This window comes from Mobula birostris, chromosome 24 (assembly GCF_030028105.1).
Source record: "Mobula birostris isolate sMobBir1 chromosome 24, sMobBir1.hap1, whole genome shotgun sequence".
Lineage (NCBI taxonomy): Eukaryota > Metazoa > Chordata > Chondrichthyes > Myliobatiformes > Myliobatidae > Mobula > Mobula birostris.
The window spans coordinates 8,881,833-8,901,892 of NC_092393.1; the positions used below are offsets into that span (position 1 = coordinate 8,881,833).

The window sequence follows — 20,060 nt, forward strand, 5'->3', positions numbered from 1 at the left end:
AATGGGCTACCATTCAGATAATCTGTTTTCCTGTTTTTGCCACCAAAGTGGATAACCTCACATTTATCCACATTAAATTGCATCTGCCATGAATTTGCCCACTCACCTAACCTATCCAAGTCACCCTGCATCCTCTTAGCATCCTCCTCACAGCAAACACTGCCGCCCAGCTTTGTGTCATCCGCAGGCTTGGAGATGCTGCATTTAATTCCCTCATCTAAGTCATTAATATATACTGTAAACAACTGGGGTCCCAGCACTGAGCCTGGCGGTACCCCACTAGTCACTGCCTGCCATTCTGAAAAGGTCCTGTTTATTCCCACTCTTTGCTTCCTCTCTGCCAACCAATTCTCTATCCACATCAATACCTTACCCCCAATACCGTGTGCTTTAAGTTTGCACACTAATCTTCCGTGTGGAACCTTGTCAAAAGCCTTTTGAAAATCCAAATATACCACATCCACTGGTTCTTCGCTATCCACTCTACTAGTTACATCCTCAAAAAATTCTATGAGATTCGTCAGACATGATTTTCCTTTCACAAATCCATGCTGACTTTGTCCGATGATTTCACCGCTTTCCAAATGTGCTGTTATCACATCTTTGATAACTGACTCTAGCATTTTCCCCACCACCAATGTTAAGCTAACCAGTCTATAATTCCCCAATTTCTCTCTCCCTCCCTTTTTAAAAAGTGGGGTTACATTAGTCACCCTCCAATCCTCAGGAACTAGTCCAGAATCGAAACACTTATCACTAATGCATCCACTATTTCTTGGGCTACTTCCTTAAGCACCCTGGCCCTGGGGATTTATCTGCCTTCAATCCCTTCAATTTACCTAACACCACTTCCCTACTAACATGTATTTCCCTCAGTTCCTCCATCTCACTGGACCCTCTGTCCCCTACTATTTCCGGAAGATTATTTATGTCCTCCTTAGTGAAGACAGAACCAAAGTAGCTATTCAATTGGTCTGCCATGTCCTTGCATAATCAATTCACCTGTTTCTGTCTGTAGGGGACCTACATTTGTCTTAACCAATCTTTTTCTTTTCACATATCTATAAAAGTTTTTAGAGTCAGTTTTTATGTTCCCTGCCGGTTTTCTCCCATAATCTTTTTTCCCTTTCCTAATTAAGCCCTTTCTCCTCCTCTGCTGGACTCTGAATTTCTCCCAGTCCTCAGGTGAGCCACTTTTTCTGGCTAATTTGTATGCTGCTTCTTTGGAATTGATACTATCCCTAATTTCCCTTGTCAGCCAAGGGTGCACTACCTTCCTTGATTTATTCTTTTGCCAAACTGGGATGAACAATTGTTGTAGTTCATCCATGCGATCTTTAAATGCTTGCCATTGCATATCCACCATCAACCCTTTAAGTGTCATTTGCCAGTCTATCTTAGCTAATTCACGTCTCATACCTTCAAAGTTGCCCTTCTTTAAGTTCAGAACCTTTGTTTCTGAATTAACTATGTCACTCTCCATCTTAATGAAGAATTCCACCATATTATGGTCACTCTTACCCAAGGGGCGTCTCACGACAAGATTGCTAATTAACCTTTCCTCATTGCTCAATACCCAGTCTAGAATAGCCTGCTGTCTAGTTGGTTGCTCGACATGTTGGTTCAAAAAACCATCCCGCATACATTCCAAGAAATCCTCTTCCTCAGCACCTTTACCAATTTGGTTCACCCAATCTATATGTAGATTGAAGTCACCCATTATAACTGCTGTACCTTTATTGCACACATTTCTAATTTCCCGTTTAATACCATCCCCAACCTCACTACTACTGTTAGGTGGCCTGTACACAACTCCCACCAGCGTTTTCTGCCCCTTAGTGTTATACAGTTCTACCCATATCGATTCCACATCCTCTCGGCTAATGTCCTTCCTTTCTATTGCGTTAATCTCCTCTCTGACCAGCAATGCTACCCCACCTCCTTTTCTTTCATGTCTATCCCTCCTGAATGTTGAGCTCCCATCCCTGGTCACCCTGGAGCCATGTCTCTGTGATCCCAACTATATCATATTCATTAATAACAATCTGCACTTTTAATTCATCCACCTTGTTACGAATGCTCCTTGCATTGACACACAAAGCCTTCAGGCTCGCTTTTACAACACTCTTAGCCCTTATACAATGATGTTGAAAAGTGGCCCTTTTTGATTTTTGCCCTGGATTTGCCGGCCTGCCACTTTTACTTTTCACCTTACTGCTTTTTGCTTCTACCCTCATTTTACACCCCTCTATCTCTCTGCACTTGTTCCCATCCCCCTGTTGTGAACTAACCTCCTCTCTCCTAGTCTCTTTAATTTGATTCCCACCCCCCAACCATTCTAGTTTAAAGTCACCTCAGTAGCCCTTGCAAATCTCCCCGCCAGGATATTGGTCCCCCTAGGATTCAAGTGTAACCCGTCCTTTTTGTACAGGTCACGCCTGCGCCAAAAGAGGTCCCAATGATCCAAAAACTTGAATCCCTGCCCCCTGCTCCAATCCTTCAGCCACGCATTTATCCTCCACCTCATCTCATTCCTACTCTCACTGTCGCGTGGCACAGGCAGTAATCCCGAGATTGCTACCTTTGCAGTCCTTTTTCTCAACTCCCTTCCTAACTCCCTATATTCTCCTTTCAGGACCTCTTCCCTTTTCCTACCTATGTCATTGGTACCTATATGTACCACGACCTCTGGCTCCTCACCCACCCACTTCAGGATATCTTGGACACAATCAGAAACATCCTGGACCCAGGCACCAGGGAGGCAAACTACCATCCGGGTCTCTGGACTGCGTCCACAGAATCGCCTATCTGACCCCCTTACTATCGAGTCCCCTATTACAACTGCCCTCCTCTTCCTTTCCCTACCCTTCTGAGCTACAGGGCCGGACTCTGTACCGGAGGCACAGCCACTGTCGCTTCCCCCAGGTAAGCTGTCCCCCCCACCAGTACTGAAACAGGAGTACCTATTGTTAAGGGGCACAGCCACCTGGGTACTCTCTAGTACCTGACCCTACCCCTCCCCCCTCCTAACCGTGACCCACTTGTCTGCCTCCCGTGGCCCCGGCGTGACCACCTGCCTGCAACTCCTCTCTATCAACTCCTCACTCTCCCTGACCAGACGAAGGTCATCGAGCTGCAGCTCCAGTTCCCTAACGCGTTCCCTTAGGAGCTGCATCCCGGCGCACCTGGCGCAGATGTGGACATCTGGGAGGCTTGGGACTCCAGGGACTCCAGGGCCTCCCACATCCGACACCGAGAACAGCAAACTGCCCTCACACTCATACTGCCCCTCTCCTCAAATAACAACAGAAAATGAATACCAAACCTTCCTTGCCTCGCCCGTTTCCACCTAAGCCCGGTGTGCCGAAGCCCTTAAGCCTTCACTCTGCTCCCGGCTCACTCCACAGCCCGCAAACTACACTGCCCGCTGTATGAGGCTCTGTTCCTTTTAAATCTTCCGCGCTTCACTGCTCGACGTCACACGCCTGCGCAGTCCCGCCTCGCTGAACGCCGATGGAGAAAAAACACCGAAAAGTTCAAAAATGGCTTCCTCCTCACTCCCGCTCCAACTCTCAGACTTCCTTCTTTGAATTAAACCCGAAGCAGGATTTCTGTCCTTTTAAATCTTCCGCCCTTCACTTCCCGGCATCACATGTTGCAATCTTTGTTAACCTGATAATGTTGTCTGGCAACAGAATATTGTTCAATCATGAGAAAACTTGTTATAAAAAAAATATTGACTGATTTATGCAATGACTGCCAGTGGAAAGTTAAACCCATGACCTGAATATTAACAGGAACAATTTTTGTAGACAGAGAAGGGAAACTTTTGAAGAGAAATCAAAAGAAAGTCAGCTTCATTCAAAGGCTTAGCTTTCAAGGATGCAGGACCTGTTACTAGTCTCTCTTGCTCTTGCTCACTGCTCCTGGAGGAAGATGCCTGTGTGTGACCATTTTTCTTTCTCTCTCTCTCCCCCTCTCCCCTGATAATGCTGGAGTCTTGGGTCTTTGGCCAGGTTTAATCAATGCAGTTTGTGGATTAGACTCTAGATCGCATTATGATGTGTTTCTGGTTGTTGCTGTTTTGTGCAATTTTGGGAAGGACTGACTCTGCGGCCTGCAGACAATGGATGACACAGCGCTAAATTAAACTAAGCTGTATTCCTGGACTGTTTCTATTACTTTATGGTTTGATGTTTTATATTCTATGTTTTTTCACTAATTTTTTGCTGTTTGCATGATTTGTTCTTTTTTTGCATGTTGGGTGTTTAATGTTTTTCTTTGAACAGGTTCAATGATGTTTCTTTGTTTCCTGACTGTGGGAAGATGAATCTCAAGGTTGTATATTGCATACGAACTTTGATAAATAAATGTACTTTGAATCTTTTGAATCTGGGTGCTGCATGGTATATGGCTCTTGTGGGCAAAACAAAAGCAATAGATCCAATATTGTATCTATCTTGAACTGGAAACCCTGTGAAGCATAACATTTCTTCTTAAATATTATTTGTTAAAATTCTAAAAAGATTTTCATGTTAACGGTTTGCCCTACCCTTCAGATTTATCTGGTCAGGATGAAAATGATCACTGTGTCGCTACCACTTTCGGGCACCATTACAAGAAGTTTACATTTGATGGTGAGTCATTAAGTGCATAGATTGATTACAAAGCTGGTATGTTCACACTGAAGCAAAAGCTAACTTTATGTCTAAAATTCCCCTCCATTTATGTGATTAATGAAGTTGCTTTAAGCTTCTTTTAAGTTATCATTTTTAGGTGAACAATTTTCATATTTAAGCATGATGCCAAAGGCATTGCAGTTTTGCTAATTACACCAAAGGTTAGAAGATTATAGAGTCGTAGAGCACTACAGGCCCTTTGGCCAATCTAGCCGGTGCTGAACTGTTAGTCTGTCTAGTTCCATTGACCCGCACCTTGCATTTACCCTATTTATACCCCTCATAATTTTGTATGCCTCCATCAAATCTTCCTTCATACTCCAGGGAATAAAGTCACGTGAGATCATTTTCAAGGAATTATATATCTGTATTCCCAGATCCCTTTGTTTTTCACTCACTGTGTAAGCCACATCCTGGTTTGTCCTCCCAAGGTGCAATACCTCACAATTGTCTGCTTTAAATTCCATTTGCCATTTTCAGCCTATTTTTCTAGCTGGTCTAGATCCCGCTGCAAGCTTTGATAGCCTTCCTCAGCCCCCAATCTTGGTGCCCAGTACACCCCCAAACTTGCCGTCATCTGCAAATTTGTTGATTCAGTTTACCACATTATCATCCATATATTTAATGTAGCTGACCAACAACAATGGACTTAGAAACATAGAAAACATAGAAAATAGGTGCAGGAGTAGGCCATTCGGCCCTTCGAGCCTGCACCGCCATTTATTATGATCATGGCTGATCATCCAACTCAGAATCCTGCACCAGCCTTCCCTCCATACCCCCTGATCCCCGTAGCCACAAGGGCGATATCTAACTCCCTCTTAAATATAGCCAATGAACTGGCCTCAACTGGTTCCTATGGCAGAGAATTCCACAGATTCACCACTCTCTGTGTGAAGAAGTTTTTCCTAATCTCGGTCCTAAAAGGCTTCCCCTTTATCCTCAAACTGTGACTTATCTCCGATCCCTGCAGAACACCACAAGTCACAGCTCTCCAGTCAAATAGGCAAGTACCTGCAGTCGGTCCTCCTTATCTGCGAGTTCCGCATGTGCGAATTCAACCAACCACGAATCGAGAAAACCCGGAAGTGCTCTTCCAGCGCTTGTTGTTCGAACATGTACAGACTTTTTTCTTGTCATTATTCCCTAAACAATACAGTATAACAACTATTTACATAGCATTTACATTGTATTAGGTATTATAAGTAATCTAGAGATGATTTAAAGTATACAGAAGGATGTGCGTAGGTTATCGTGGATCGGGAATCGGAAAGAAACCGGAAGTTCTCTTACTAAGTAAGTCGGAACAGGTACATCCAATATTATTTAGCGTCAGTTATTCAAACGTTTGTCGTAGTATATAGTATATATTTTACCCTTCTATGCATATAAAACACTCAAGAAACGTATGTTTCAGTGCCGGGCTCGGGAATGGAAGTTCCCGAGTTCAATCCAGTGACAGACCACTCCCAAGCGCAGTCTCCATCCGTGCCGGGTTGATGTGCAGGATCAAAAACCCAAAACCCAATAATTAAACCACAGCGTTGCTTAGTGATAATTGTAGCTTTAATCGGGCAGGGCCTTTCTCACTTTATCCTTTAAAATTGTTCCATTAGTTGACCGACTGTAGTCTAACGCTTTTCCAATGACCGATGACGTTTCACCTCTTTCTGATCACTTTATTATTTCCACTTTATTGTAAATCGTGATTGTGATTATTTTCGTGAACAGGAACACTGCGGATTCAGAGCTCCGCCACCGGAGCTAATGTCCACCGCACTGAGACAAGTTAAGTAAGGTCCGGGATTCCGCTGGGTCCTAAGGTCCACCGCATTCAGCCAGGTTGAGCATCCGCATTTTTGGTATCCGCAAGGGGTCCCGGAACCAATCCCTCGCGGATAAGGAGAGCCGACTGTATTACCAATTTCTGGCATCTTGCTAAGCCAATATTAAAAGAAATATTAGGAGTTATAGAGAAATACAGCACAGAAACAGGCCCTTTGGCCCATTTAGTTCATGCCGAAATGGTTTAAACTACCTACTCATAACAACCTACACTAGGGGCCATAGCCCTCCATATCCCTACCATCCATGCACCTATCCAAACTTCTCTTAAATGAAATCAAGCTTGCTTGGGCACCACTTATGCCGGCGGCTCATTCCACACTCTCACTACCCTCTGAGTGAAAATGTTTCCCCTCATGTTCCCCTTAAACTTCTCAACTTTCACCCATAACCCATGACTTTTGATTATAGTCACACCCCACCATAGTGGAAAAAGCATGCTTGCATTTACTCTATTTCTGGCCCCCATAATTTTGTAAACCTCTGTCAAATCTCCCCTCAATCTTCTACATTCTAAAGAATACCGTCCTAACCTATTCAGTTTTCCTTAGGACCTCCACATCCTTCTGTAATGCATTTCTTTTAGTGTAATGACTCTCCTTAACACTACATATAGCCTGTTGCCTATGTACGTATTGATCTGTTGTCTGCAGATGTGAATTGAATTGTTCTCTACTCATGCGCGTTGTTCGTTCTCTCTCATTCTCTCTCTCTTTCACTCTCACACTGTCTGTCTCTCTGTCTCTCGCTGTCTCGGTCTCTGTCTCTCGCTCCCTCGGTCTCGGTCCCTGTCTCTCGCTCCTTCGGTCTCTCCCTGTCTCTCGCTCCTTCGGTCTCTCCCTGTCTCTCGCTCCCTCGGTCTCTCTCTGTCTCTCGCTCCCTTGGTCTCTCTCTCTCTTTCTCTCTCGCTCCCTCGGTCTCCCTCGGTCTCTCTTGGTCTCTCGCTCCCTCGGTCTCTCTCTGTCTCTCGCTCCCTCGGTCTTTCTCTGTCTCTGTCTCTTACTCTCGCTCCCTTTGTCTTTCGCTCTCTCTCCCACCCCCTCTCTCCTGCCCCAATACCCTACTACTGTGTAAAACCTACCCTGGTTGATCCTACCAAAGTGTAACACTTTGCATGTGTGTGCACTGAATTCCATCTGCCATTTTTCTGTCCATTTTTACAGGTGATGCAGATCTCGCTGCAAGCCATGATTGCCTTCCTGGCTGTCCACTACACCCCTAATCTTGGTGTCACCTGCAAATTTGCCTATCCAGTTAACCACATTATCATCCAGATCATTGATATAGGTGACAAACAACAAAGGACCTAGTCACAACCCTCCAGTCAGAGAGGCAACCCTCTACTGCCACTCTCTGACTTCTCCCACGAAGTCGATGTCTAATCCAATTTACTATCTCATCCTGAATCCTGAGCAACTGAACCTTCTTGATCAGCTTCCCATGCAGGACCTCGTCAAATGTCTTTCGTGCCTTTTCTTCATCAACTTTCCTGGTAACCTCCTTGAAAAAACTCTTCAAGATTGGTTAGACACAACTATATTGATTACCTCCAATCAGGCCCTGAACAGCCAAATACTTATTTATCCTGTCCTTTAGAGTACTTTCAATTAATTTACCCACTACTGACATCAGTCTCACCAGCCTATAATTTCCTGGTTTATTCTTAGAGCCTTACTTGAACAGAACAATGCTAGTCCTATGGCACCTCACTGATGACTAAAGATGTTTTAAGTACTTCTTCTAGGACTGTTGTAATTTCTGTACTTCTGAGAGGACACCTTGTCAGACCCTGGGGACTTATCCACCCTAATTTGCCTCAAGAAGCCCTTCATCTTCTGTAATCTGAATATGGTCCATGGCCCCCCTGTTGTTTTGCCTCAGTTCTATGGATTCGGTGTCTGTTTTCTGACCAAATACAGATGCAAAAAATCCCTTTACAATCTCTCCCATCTCTTTTGGCTCCATGCATAGATGACCATACTGATCTTCACGTGGACCAATTTTGTCCCTTGCTGATCTTTTACTTTTAAGTAGCTGTAGAAGCCCTTCACCTTGTCTGCCAGAGCAACCTCATGCCTTCTTTCAGCCCTCCTGATTTTCCTCTTGTGTCCTCTTGCATTTCTTATGCTTGCCAAGCACCTCACTTGTTCAAAACTGCCATTATTTGATATGTGTTTGCTTTTCTTAACCAAGGCGTCAATATCCCTCGAAAACCAAGGTTCCCTAAACCTGTTAGCCTTGTTTTTTTATTTTAATAGAAACATACACAATCTCTACTCTCAAATTTTCTCCTTGAAGGCCTCCCACTTACCAAGAGCAGCACACACAAAATGCTGGAGAAACTTAGAAGGTCAGGCATGATCTATGGGAGTGAATAAATGGTTTGGACTAAAACCCTTTATCATGAAAGGAAGGGGGAAGATGCCAGAATAAGACAGTGGGAAAGAAGGACAAGCTTGAAGGTGATAGGTGAAGCCAAGTGGGTGGGGAAGGGGGAGGAAGTAAGACGCTACAAGGTGATGGATAGAAAAGGTAAAAAGTTGGAGAAGAAGGAAGCTGATAGGAGAGAAGAGTGGACTATGAAGAAAAGGAAGGTGGGGGCACCAGAGGAAGGTGACAGGCAGGTGAGGAGAAGAAGTAAGAAAGTGGGCAGAGTGGAGAAATGAAGAAGAGGGAAGTGGTAGGGGGAAAGATTACTGGTGTTTGGAGAAATCGATGTTTATGCCTTTAGGTTGGAGACTACCAGACAGAATATAAGGTGTTGCTTCTTCAGTCTGTGAGTGGCCTCATTATGGCAGAAAATGAGGCTATAGATCAACATGTCAGAATGGGAATTGGGTGTTGAATTGAAATAGTTAGCCACCTTGCTGCTTTGTGTGGATGGAGCAAAAGTGCTCAACAAAGCAGTCTGCAATCTATGTCGGGTCTCACCAATGTAGAGGAGGCCACATTGAGAGCACTGGATACAGTAGATGACTCCATCAGATTTGCAGGTGAGGTGTTGCTTCACCTGGAAGGACTGCTTGGGGCCCTGAATGGTGGTGAGGGAGGAGGTGAATGGGCAGGTGTAGCACTTCTGTCACTTGCAGGAATAAGTGCCAGAAGGGAAATCAGTGGGGAGGGACGAAAGGACAAAGGAATCATGGAGGGAGCAATCCCTGTGGAAAGCAGAGAATGGGGGGAGGGATGTGGGGGAAAGGTAAAGATGTGCTTAGTGGTGGGGTCACATTGAAGATGGCGGATGTTGCAGAGAATGATATGTTGGATGCCATGGCTCATGGGGTGCTAGGTGAGTGCAAGAGGAATTCAATTCCTGTTAAAGTGGCAGGAAGTTGGGGTGAGCACGGATGTTGGGGGAATGGAGGAGGTGTGCATGAGGGTAGCATCAATTGTGGAAGAGAGGACCTGTCCTTTGAAGAAGGAGGACATCTCTGATGTCCTGGAACAGAAAGCCTCATCCTTGCAACAGATGCGGCAGATATGAAGGAACTGAGAAAAGGGAAAGGCATTTTAACAACAGACAGGTTGGGAAGAGCTCAATATAGACCATAAGACAAAGGAGCAGAAGTCGGCCATTCGGCCCATCGAGTCTGCTCCGCCACCTCTGTCTCCAGAAGTAGGAGTTGCAGGCATCAGAGAGGAGAGGGTTGAAGAGTTTAGTGGATGCATTAGTGATAATTTTTCAAAAGGATGCATTAGTGATAATTTTTCAAAAGGATGCATTAGTTATAATTTTTCGAAACTCTTTAGATTCTGGACTACTTCCTGAGGATTGGAGGGTGGCTAATATAACCCCATTTTTTAAAAAAGGAGGGAGAGAGAAACCAGGGAATTATAGACCGGTTAGCCTAACATCGGTGGTGGGGAAACTGCTAGAGTCAGTTATCAAAGATGTGATAACAGCACATTTGGAAAGCGGTGAAATCATCGGACAAAGTCAGCATGGATTTGTGAAAGGAAAATCATGTCTGACGAATCCCATAGAATTTTTTGAGGATGTAACTAGTAGAGTGGATAGGGGAGAACCAGTGGATGTGGTATATTTGGATTTTCAAAAGGCTTTTGACAAGGTCCCACAAAGGAGATTAGTGTGCAAACTTAAAGCACACGGTATTGGGGGTAAGGTATTGATGTGGATAGAGAATTGGTTGGCAGACAGGAAGCAAAGAGTGGGAATAAACGGGACCTTTTCAGAATGGCAGGCAGTGACTAGTGGGGTACCGCAAGGCTCAGTGCTGGGACCCCGGTTGTTTACAATATATATTAATGACTTGGATGAGGGAATTAAATGCAGCATCTCCAAGTTTGCGGATGACACGAAGCTGGGCGGCAGTGTTAGCTGTGAGGAGGATGCTAAGAGGATGCAGGGTGACTTGGATAGGTTAGGTGAGTGGGCAAATTCATGGCAGATGCAATTTAATGTGGATAAATGTGAAGTTATCCACTTTGGTGGCAAAAACAGGAAAACAGATTATTATCTGAATGGTGGCCAATTAGGAAAAGGGGAGGTGCAATGAGACCTGGGTGTCATTATACACCAGTCATTGAAAGTGGGCATGCAGGTACAGCAGGCGGTGAAAAAGGCGAATGGTATGCTGGCATTAATAGCAAGAGGATTCGAGTACAGGAGCAGGGAGGTACTACTGCAGTTGTACAAGGTCTTGATGAGACCACACCTGGAGTATTGTGTGCAGTTTTGGTCCCCTAATCTGAGGAAAGACATCCTTGCCATATAGGGAGTGCAAAGAAGGTTCACCAGATTGATTCCTGGGATGACAGGACTTTCATATGATGAAAGACTGGATGAACTAGGTTTATACTCGTTGGAATTTAGAAGATTGAGGGGAATCTGATTGAAACGTATAAAATCCTAAAGGGATTGGACAGGCTAGATGCAGGAAGATTGTTCCCGATGTTGGGGAAGTCCAGAACGAGGGGTCACAGTTTGAGGATAAAGGGGAAGCCTTTTAGGACCGAGATTAGGAAAAACTTCTTCACACAGAGAGTGGTGAATCTGTGGAATTCTCTGCCACAGGAAACAGTTGAGGCCAGTTCATTGGCTATATTTAAGAGAGAGTTAGATATGGCCCTTGTGGCTAAAGGGATCAAGGGGTATGGAGGGAAGGCTGGTGCAGGGTTCTGAGTTGGATGATCAGCCATGATCATACTGAATGGCGGTGCAGACTCGAAGTGCCGAATGGCCTACTCCTGCACCTATTTTCTATGTTTCTATGTTTAGGAAAGGTAGGGTGGGAGGAAGATGGGGGCTCCGAGGACCCAAGAGGTGATGGGGGAGCCTGAGAAACCTGGGGTTGGGGAGTAGTTGTGGGAGAAGGGGACCCTAAAGGTCCAGTGGCAGCAAGGAAGGTCTCAGCCTGCAGGTGTAGGTGGCCGAGGTCTGGGCTGGAGCTGTCTTGGGTTGCTGGAGCAGAAGTCAGCAACAGTGGTATCCACTGTCTGAATAGGTCCAGGACCATCAGACCCAGAGTTGAATATGGCAGGATCTGCATTCTGGAGGTATCCAATCAAATTGAAGTCTGAGTGGGAGCCGTGGTCTGGATGCGTGTAGAGGTGTCAGAACTAGAGTTGGAGACTTACTTACCAAGTATTCTTTTGCCAGAAAATGACCTGTTGCAACCCATACTTGTCTGAACCCTTCGGATGTTATCAAAATTAGCCTTTCTCTGATTTAGAACAGTAGGAGGACCAATCCTGTCCTCCTCCATAATTATCTTGGAACTAAAGGAATTATGAACACTAGATCAAAAGCGTTCCCCTGCACACACTTCTGTCATTTGCCCTGTTTCATTCCCTAATATTGCACTTTGTTTTCTTGATAAAGGAAAAATTCCTGAACAAATTTGATTCCATCCAGTTCTTTTACAGTATGGAAGTCCCAAGCAATATTTGAAAGTTAAAATCATTATTATCACAATTTTATTTTTCTTGCAGTTGTGTATCTCTCTACAGTTTTGTTCCTTTAAATCATGCTGACTGTTGGGAGGTCTGTAATATTACCCCATTTATATAGTCATTCCTTTCTTATTCCGCAGTTCCACCCATATAGCTACAGTAGACAAGCCTGCAGTCTGTCCTTTCTGAGTACTGCTGTGACATTTTCCCTGTCAAGTAATGCCATCTCTTCCCCTTAAATACCTTCCCCTCCATCACGTCCAAAAGAATAGAACACTTGGAGTACTGTGCTCAGTTCTGGTCACCTCACTACAGGAAGGATGTGGAAACTATAGAAAGGGTGTAGAGGAGATTCAAAGGATGTTGCCTGGATTGGGGAGCATGCCTTTCGAGAATAGGTTGAGTGAGCTCGGCCTTTTCTCCTTGGAGCGGAGGAGGATGAGAGGTGACTTGATAGAGATGTATAAGATGATGAGAGGCATTGATCGTGTGGATAGTCAGAGGCTTTTTCCCAGGGCTGAAATGGCTAACACTAGAGGGCACAGTTTTAAGTTGGTTGGAAGTAGGTACAGAGGAGAGGAATTTTTTAAGCAGAGAGTGGTGAGTGCGTGGAATGGGCTGCCGATGACGGTGGTGGAGGTGGAAACGATAGGGTCTTTTAAGAGACTCCTGGATAGGTACATGGAGCTTAGAAAAATGGAGGGCTGTGGGTAACCCAAGGTAATTTCTAAGATAAGTACATGTTCGGCACAGCATTGTGGGCTGATGGCCTGTATTGCGCTGTAGGTTTTCTATGTTTCTAACTCCAGAACACTGAACCTCCTGTAACCAAGTCTCACTGATGGCTACAATATCATAATTCCATGTGTTGATCCAAGCTCTAAGCTCATCTGCCTTATCTACAATTCTCCCTGCAACTGAGAACATTACTGCCACCATGATCAACCTTTCAGGTCCTGTCTTTGTATGTAGCTTAACATCTATCTTCCTCACAAACACTCCACTCACTGCCCTGGCACTCTTGTTCCCATCCCACTGGAGTTGATTAAACTCCCTCCCCCCCCTACTCCCAGAGCAGTACTAGCAAACATTCCTGCAAGGATATTGGTACCCCTCCGATTCAGGTGCAAACTGTCTCTTCATCCCACTTCCATGGAAGAGAAATCAATGATCCAGAAATCTGAAGCACCCTGCACCATCTCCTTAACCATGTTTTAACTGTATTATCTTATTTTTACTTTCACTAGCTTGTGGCATGGGTAACAACCTTGAGATCACCCACCATGGAGGCCCTGTCCTTTAACTTAGTACCTTTAACTCCTTGAACTCACTCTGCAGCACCACATTTACCCTTCTTTCCATTGGTATTGAAGCTGACATGGACCACGATCATTGGCTGCTTAATGTCCCCCTTTTAAGAATTCTATGAACTCAATCTTAGATTAAGCTCCAATCCTGGCACCTGGAAGGCAACATACCATCTGGGTACCTTGTTCTTGTCCACAAAACCTCACTACTGCTTGTATCTTTTCCCTTCCTCCTTTCTAAGTTACAGAGCCAGACTCAGTGCCAGAGACCAGACTACTGTGGCTTTCCTCTGCTAGGTCGTCCTCCAGTAGTATCTAAAATGATACCCTGCACTGGCTGCCTTTTCCCATTTCCCTTTCCTAGCAGTCACTGATTTACTTGTATCCTACACCTTCGGTGTAACTACCTCTCTGTATCTTCTGTCCATCAGCCCTTCTGTTTCCTGAATAAGCTGGAGGTCTCCCTGTCTTCTCACATCCTGCAAGAGGAGCACCCCTGTATCCTGTATTCCCACTGCTATAACTGTGGAATGAGAGAGAGAAAGATTGAGAGAAAGAAAGAGAAGGATAGAAAGGCAGAAAGAAAGGGAGAAAAAGAAACTGACCTTAGCCTCTGCCTCCTGAGTCAAAGCCTCAGTTCCCCACTCTAACTCTGCCTACTGGCACATGGCCACTCTGCTTAAACATAACTTCTTTTTATTGGTCCAGGCCAAGTGTCTAACAACCTGCATGATCTCCAGTTCCACAGAAAATCTGGTGCATTTCTGTTCCATAAGTAATTTGTTGCACGATCTCAAACACTGTAGAAGTTCCTGACAGGTCTGATGAATATTGATAAGATTGAGCTTTGATTTTAATTAATAACATCTAGGGGATAGTTTAGATCACACACAGTTAATTACTTTCAGTGCATATGAGCTCTGAGTTGAGCTCTGAGTTAATATAAAGGTAGATACTACAGTTTTTTATGAGGCGCTATGGATGTTGATATTGTGATCACATGTTCAAATTACATTGGGCAAAACAGTGCCAGAGTGAATTGTAGCAGGAAGTGCCTGTCCATTTTCCCAGTTGCATGGCTTCAACAGGAAGTGGTCACAGACGCACACTTCAAATATGTCCAAAATAATGTTTCTTCTGTTAATTACTTATAAAGTATTTGCATATCTTTTTCCTAATGCAGTTTCTATGCTTCTCCCTGTAAAGACTGATTTAACTTCAGTTATTAATCTAGATAAAGGAAGCATAAACAGAATTTGAAGCTAGATCCATACATTACATCAGCGATGTGAACACTGAAATGCTAACAGTTGTTCCTATTTGTTTCTGCTTACCTGAATCACCATGTTGTAAATGAAAACCATCAAAATGACAGAGGCTGTACTGATGCCCTCTGTTTAATAGTTTCTGCATGAACTGTTAATGTCGTTGTCCTTTCTAGATGAAGATGATCCATTGGAAGGGATTCTTTCTGATGAAGAAGAGGAACCAAAGAAAAAAACAGTCTCAGAACAAAAACTGAGCCTCTCAAACGTAGATCTTCAAGCACACAAGGAGGAGGAGAAAGGTACTGGAAAAATATTTTGGCAGGGAGAAGTTATTTGGCACCCTGATTATAAAAAAGCCCAGAAAATTATGGATTTATGACATTTCTTGATACTTCCATTACAGCACATTTTCCAGCTCATCATAAACTTACACTGGAGATGATATTTATGCCTTGTCTTTTCCCCATGAAGAGATGAGCTGTGTTTCCCAGGATAACATCAGATTATTCTGTCACCATTTACCCTTCTTTCATCAGATTATCTTTATGTGTCCTAACTTGTTTAACAGAGTACAAACTTAGTTTATTATTTTACCTCTAATGTGTTTGTGTGTTGAACAAGTAAATAATGCCTAATTTGTATCTCAAAGCTGATTCTTCTTTTGATGACTCTGTCCAAGTTGTAGCATTTTTCAGAATACGGGTCGACTCTCACTAATCCGGCACTATTGGGACCTAAGGAGTGCCAGATAAGTGAAAATGCCGAATTACAGAAGGATAACATTAAGCATAAACAGTGCCGGATTATTGAAGGAACTGGATTACAGGTAACACACATCAAAGTTGCTGGTGAACGCAGCAGGCCAGGCAGCATCTCTAGGAAGAGGTACAGTCAACATTTCAGGCCGAGACCCTTCGTCAGGACTAACTGAAGGAAGAGTTAGTAAGAGATTTGAAAGTGGGAAGGGGAGGGGGAGATCCAAAATGATAGGAGAAGATAGGAGGGGGAGGGATGGAGCCAAGAGCTGGACAGGTGATTGGCAAAGGGGATATGAGAGGATCATAGGACAGGAGGTCCGGGGAGAAAGACAAGGGGGGTGGAAACAGAGGGTGGGCAAGGGGTATAGTCAGAGGGACAGAGGGAGAAAAAGGAAAGTGAGAGAAAGAATGTGTGTATTAAAAAAAAATAACGGATGGGGTATGAGGGGGAGGTGGGGCATTAGTGGAAGTTAGAGAAGTCGATGTTCATGCCATCAGGTTGGAGGCTACCCAGACGGAATAGAAGGTGTTGTTCCTCCAACCTGAGTGTGGCTTCATCTTTACAGTAGAGGAGGCCATGGATAGACATGTCAGAATGGGAATGGGATGTGGAATTAAACTGTGTGGCCACTGGGAGATCCTGCTTTCTCTGGCGGATAGAGCATAGGTGTTCAGCAAAGCGGTCTCCCAGTCTGCGTCGGGTCTCGCCAATATATAGAAGGCCACATCAGGAGCACCGGACGCAGTATATCACCCAGCCGACTCACAGGTGAAGTGTCACCTCACCTAGAAGGACTGTCTGGGGCCCTGAATGGTGGTGAGGGAGGAAGTGTAAGGGCATGTGTAGCACTTGTTCTGCTTACAAGGATAAGAATTTCCAGCATCTGCAGAATTCCTGTTGTTTGGATTACCGGTAGTTAGATTAGTGAAGGTCGACCTGTACTGGTGAGTATTATTTCTATTTATCATCATTTTTTATTTCATAAGTGTTGAAAATGGTAGACTTTATTTTGGGAACTTTTAATTGAAGGTGATTTGGAAAGCAGAAAACCACTGCCCAGGTACCAAATGCACTGCTACACACCTTGGCCCAAAACCCATTTGGTGTAACATAGCAACAAGTTGAAACCATTGAAAATTCTGGAAATCTGAAATAAAAACAAATGTAGGAAACCTTCAGCATTCAGGCAGCATCTGTAGAGAGAAGTAGTGTTATTGTTTCAGAACCATTAAATCTTCACAAGAATTAACAAAAGGTCATTAACAATAAGTTATAGTTGGAGTCTTTGGTAAAATGGCTCAAGGGTCTTATAGAAGCAGAACCAGACAAATGAGACAAATGCTAGTGATTTCAAGAAGATTATAAAAGAGTGAGGATATTTCACTTTTGAAAAGAACGATCAGCATGGGCTGAATAGCTCATTACTGTTCTTTAGGACTTATGATGATTAGTTTGCTATCTTTAGGTTTGAGACTTCTCCTGATAAAGGGGTGCAATGGCTTGGTTTGCATAGTCAGTGATTAAAAATAATTTGACGGCAATTAAATAGCTAAGCATTTACAATAACATTCTTTCATCTATTTCCAAGTTTTGTTTGACTGCCTTGACTCCTTGACCAACATCTTTCACACATGTCAAATTTTGTACGTTTTCCTTCAGCTTTTATGAACTTTTATACTTTTAAGACAATGAAACCTTTTATCTGAACTATCATATTAAGATGCAAATTTAACCATATGCTTTTCAGTGTATATGAGAACGGTCCCTGTAGCTGAAGAAGATAACGGACATGTTCTTGCCAATATTTACCACTCATCTAGCACCACCGAAAGCAGATTAAGTAGCTGATTGATCCTTCTGTCCAACATGGCATGTGCAAAATGTCTAGTAATTTGTCTCAATTTTAAAAGTTCTTCAGGGCATTCTAATGTGCTATGTGAATACATTTTAATTTTCAGTTTAAGTTTACTTTGTGGCTACATTGCTGTAAGTCCTCAGAGGTTACATTGGATGGTTGTTCCTTGTTATGGTTCTATATTTACTGATTCTTAACTACTAATTGCCACAATATTGCAATGATGAAAGTCTAATTTAAGAGATGCCCAGCACCACTTGTAGCTGGACCCAATCAATAAGATTAGTGAGTTTGGCAGGTTCAGTAATAGATTGCAGAATTCATTTGATGATGTAACATTGTGAATGCTTTCCACAGTTCCCTCCAGCGCAGCATTTGTTCCAGTTATGACTACAGCACAGAGAAAAGATGATTTGTTCTTTGATGATGAAGGAGATGATCTTATGGATGCCCTTGGAATTGGAGACAGCCCAGAAACATCAAAGCAGTTGAAGAGAGTGGAAGAGTAAGTGTCTGTCAGTGTCTACTAAATACATACTTAGAACCACTGAGATCCTTCAGCGTCTCACAGTCAGTCTGTTATTATGGTCTCTCACGGTCTGCTTTCTTCACATGCACCAGAAGCTTAAAGAATGCACTTAAAATTTGCCAAAGCAGATACACAACTGGTGAATTATTGTCTTTATAAACAATATACTTCGAACTATTGTAATTGAGATTTAAAGAAGAAAAGGAGGCTTTCTTTTCTGGTCTTTTATATATTTTTCAGAATACCTAAAGTACTGTAAAACCAATGAAATATTTTCAAGTACATTCTGAAATATTGGTAATCCCACTATTGTAATACAGTGGTATTACACTGTATTACACTAATGTGTAATACAGTGTAATACCACTGTATTACAATAGTGGGATTACCAATATTTCAGAATGTACTTGAAAATATTTCATTGGTTTTACAGTACTTTAGGTATTCATTGGAGGAACAGTGGCTCTGTTATCTGGAATGAGCTGAAAGAGAGAGGAGGTGGTAGAGGCAAATAAAATTACCTTATTTAAAAGCCATTTGGACAGATAGTTAAATAGGAAGAGAGTAAAGGGATATGGACTTAATGTGGGCAAATGGGATTGATGTGATTGGGATCTCTTCTGGGGGAAGTATGACCTGTTCAAAATGGACAGGTTACACCTAAACCCGAAGGGGACCAATATCCTGGCAGGAAAATTTAATAGAGCTATTAGGGAGAGTTTAAACTAATTTGGCAGGGGGATGGGAACCGGAATGACAGAGCGGAGGAAGGGGAAAACAGAAATAAATCTAAGATAGTGAGCAGTAAAGATGTCAGGAAAGACAGGCAGATGATAGGGCAAATTTGTAACCATTGGGATAAGTTGCAGTGTAATAAAGTTACAGTGAAATCAAAATGAAAAGTACCAAATGCTGGTCTTAAGGTGTTATACTTAAATGCACGCAGCATAAGGAATAAGGTGGATGATCTTGTCATACAGCTACAGATTGGCAGATATGATATTGTGGCTATCACTGAGATGTGGCTAAAGGATACATGTCTCTGGGAGCTGAATGTCCAAGGATACACGGCGTATCAGAAGAATAGGAAGGTAGGCAGAGGGGGAGGCATGGCTTTATTGGTAAGAAATGATATTAAATCATTAGGAAGAGGTGATATAGGATCAGAAGGTGCAGAATCTTTATGGGTTGAGCTAAGAAATCGCAGGGGTAAAAGGACCCTGATGGCAGTTATTTATAGGCCTCCAAACAGCTGCAGTGATGTGGACTAAAAATTACAACAGGAAATAGAAAAGGCTTGTCAGAAGGGCAGTGTTATGATAATTGTGGGGGATTTTAACATGCGAGTTGATTGGGAAAATCAGGTCGGCACTGGATCTCAAAAGAGAGAATTTGTAGAATGTCTACAAGATGGCTTTTTAGAGCAGTTTGTTGTTGTCACTAGGGGATCAGCTGTACTGGATTGGGTATTGTGTGATGAACCAGAGGTGATTAGAGAGATTGAGGTGAAGGAACCCTGAGGAGACAGTGATCATAACATGATTGAGTTCACTGTGAAATTTGAAAAAGAGAAGCCGAAATCTGATGCGTTGGTATTTCAGTGGAGTAAAGGAAATTACAGTGGCATGAGAGAGGAACGGGCCAAAGTTGACTGGAAAGGGACACTGGCGGGAAAGACGGCAGAGCAGCAGTGGCTGGAGTTTATGCGAGAAGTGAGGAAGGTGCAAGACAAGTATATTCCAAAAAAGAAGAAATTTTCGAATGGAAAAAGGATGCAGCCGTTGTTGACAAGAGAAGTCAAAGCCAAAGTTAAAGCAAAGGAGAGGGCATACAAGGAAGCAAAAATTAGTGGGAAGACAGAGGATTGGGAAGTTTTTAAAAGCTTACAAAAGGAAACTAAGAAGG

The 20,060-nt window shown here is 43.3% G+C and overlaps 1 protein-coding gene across 1 annotated transcript in view; it reads left to right on the top strand.

Annotated features, from left to right (window-relative positions):
* The window catches only part of LOC140187032 (fas-binding factor 1 homolog), a 139,403-nt gene that overhangs the window by 25,624 nt on the left and 93,719 nt on the right, over window positions 1–20,060 (top strand). Inside the window, exons 9-11 of the mRNA XM_072241897.1 lie at window positions 4,560–4,637; window positions 15,186–15,311; window positions 17,984–18,131. Coding sequence (XP_072097998.1) covers window positions 4,560–4,637; window positions 15,186–15,311; window positions 17,984–18,131 — 352 coding nt within the window. The remainder of the gene's footprint in view (window positions 1–4,559; window positions 4,638–15,185; window positions 15,312–17,983; window positions 18,132–20,060) is intronic.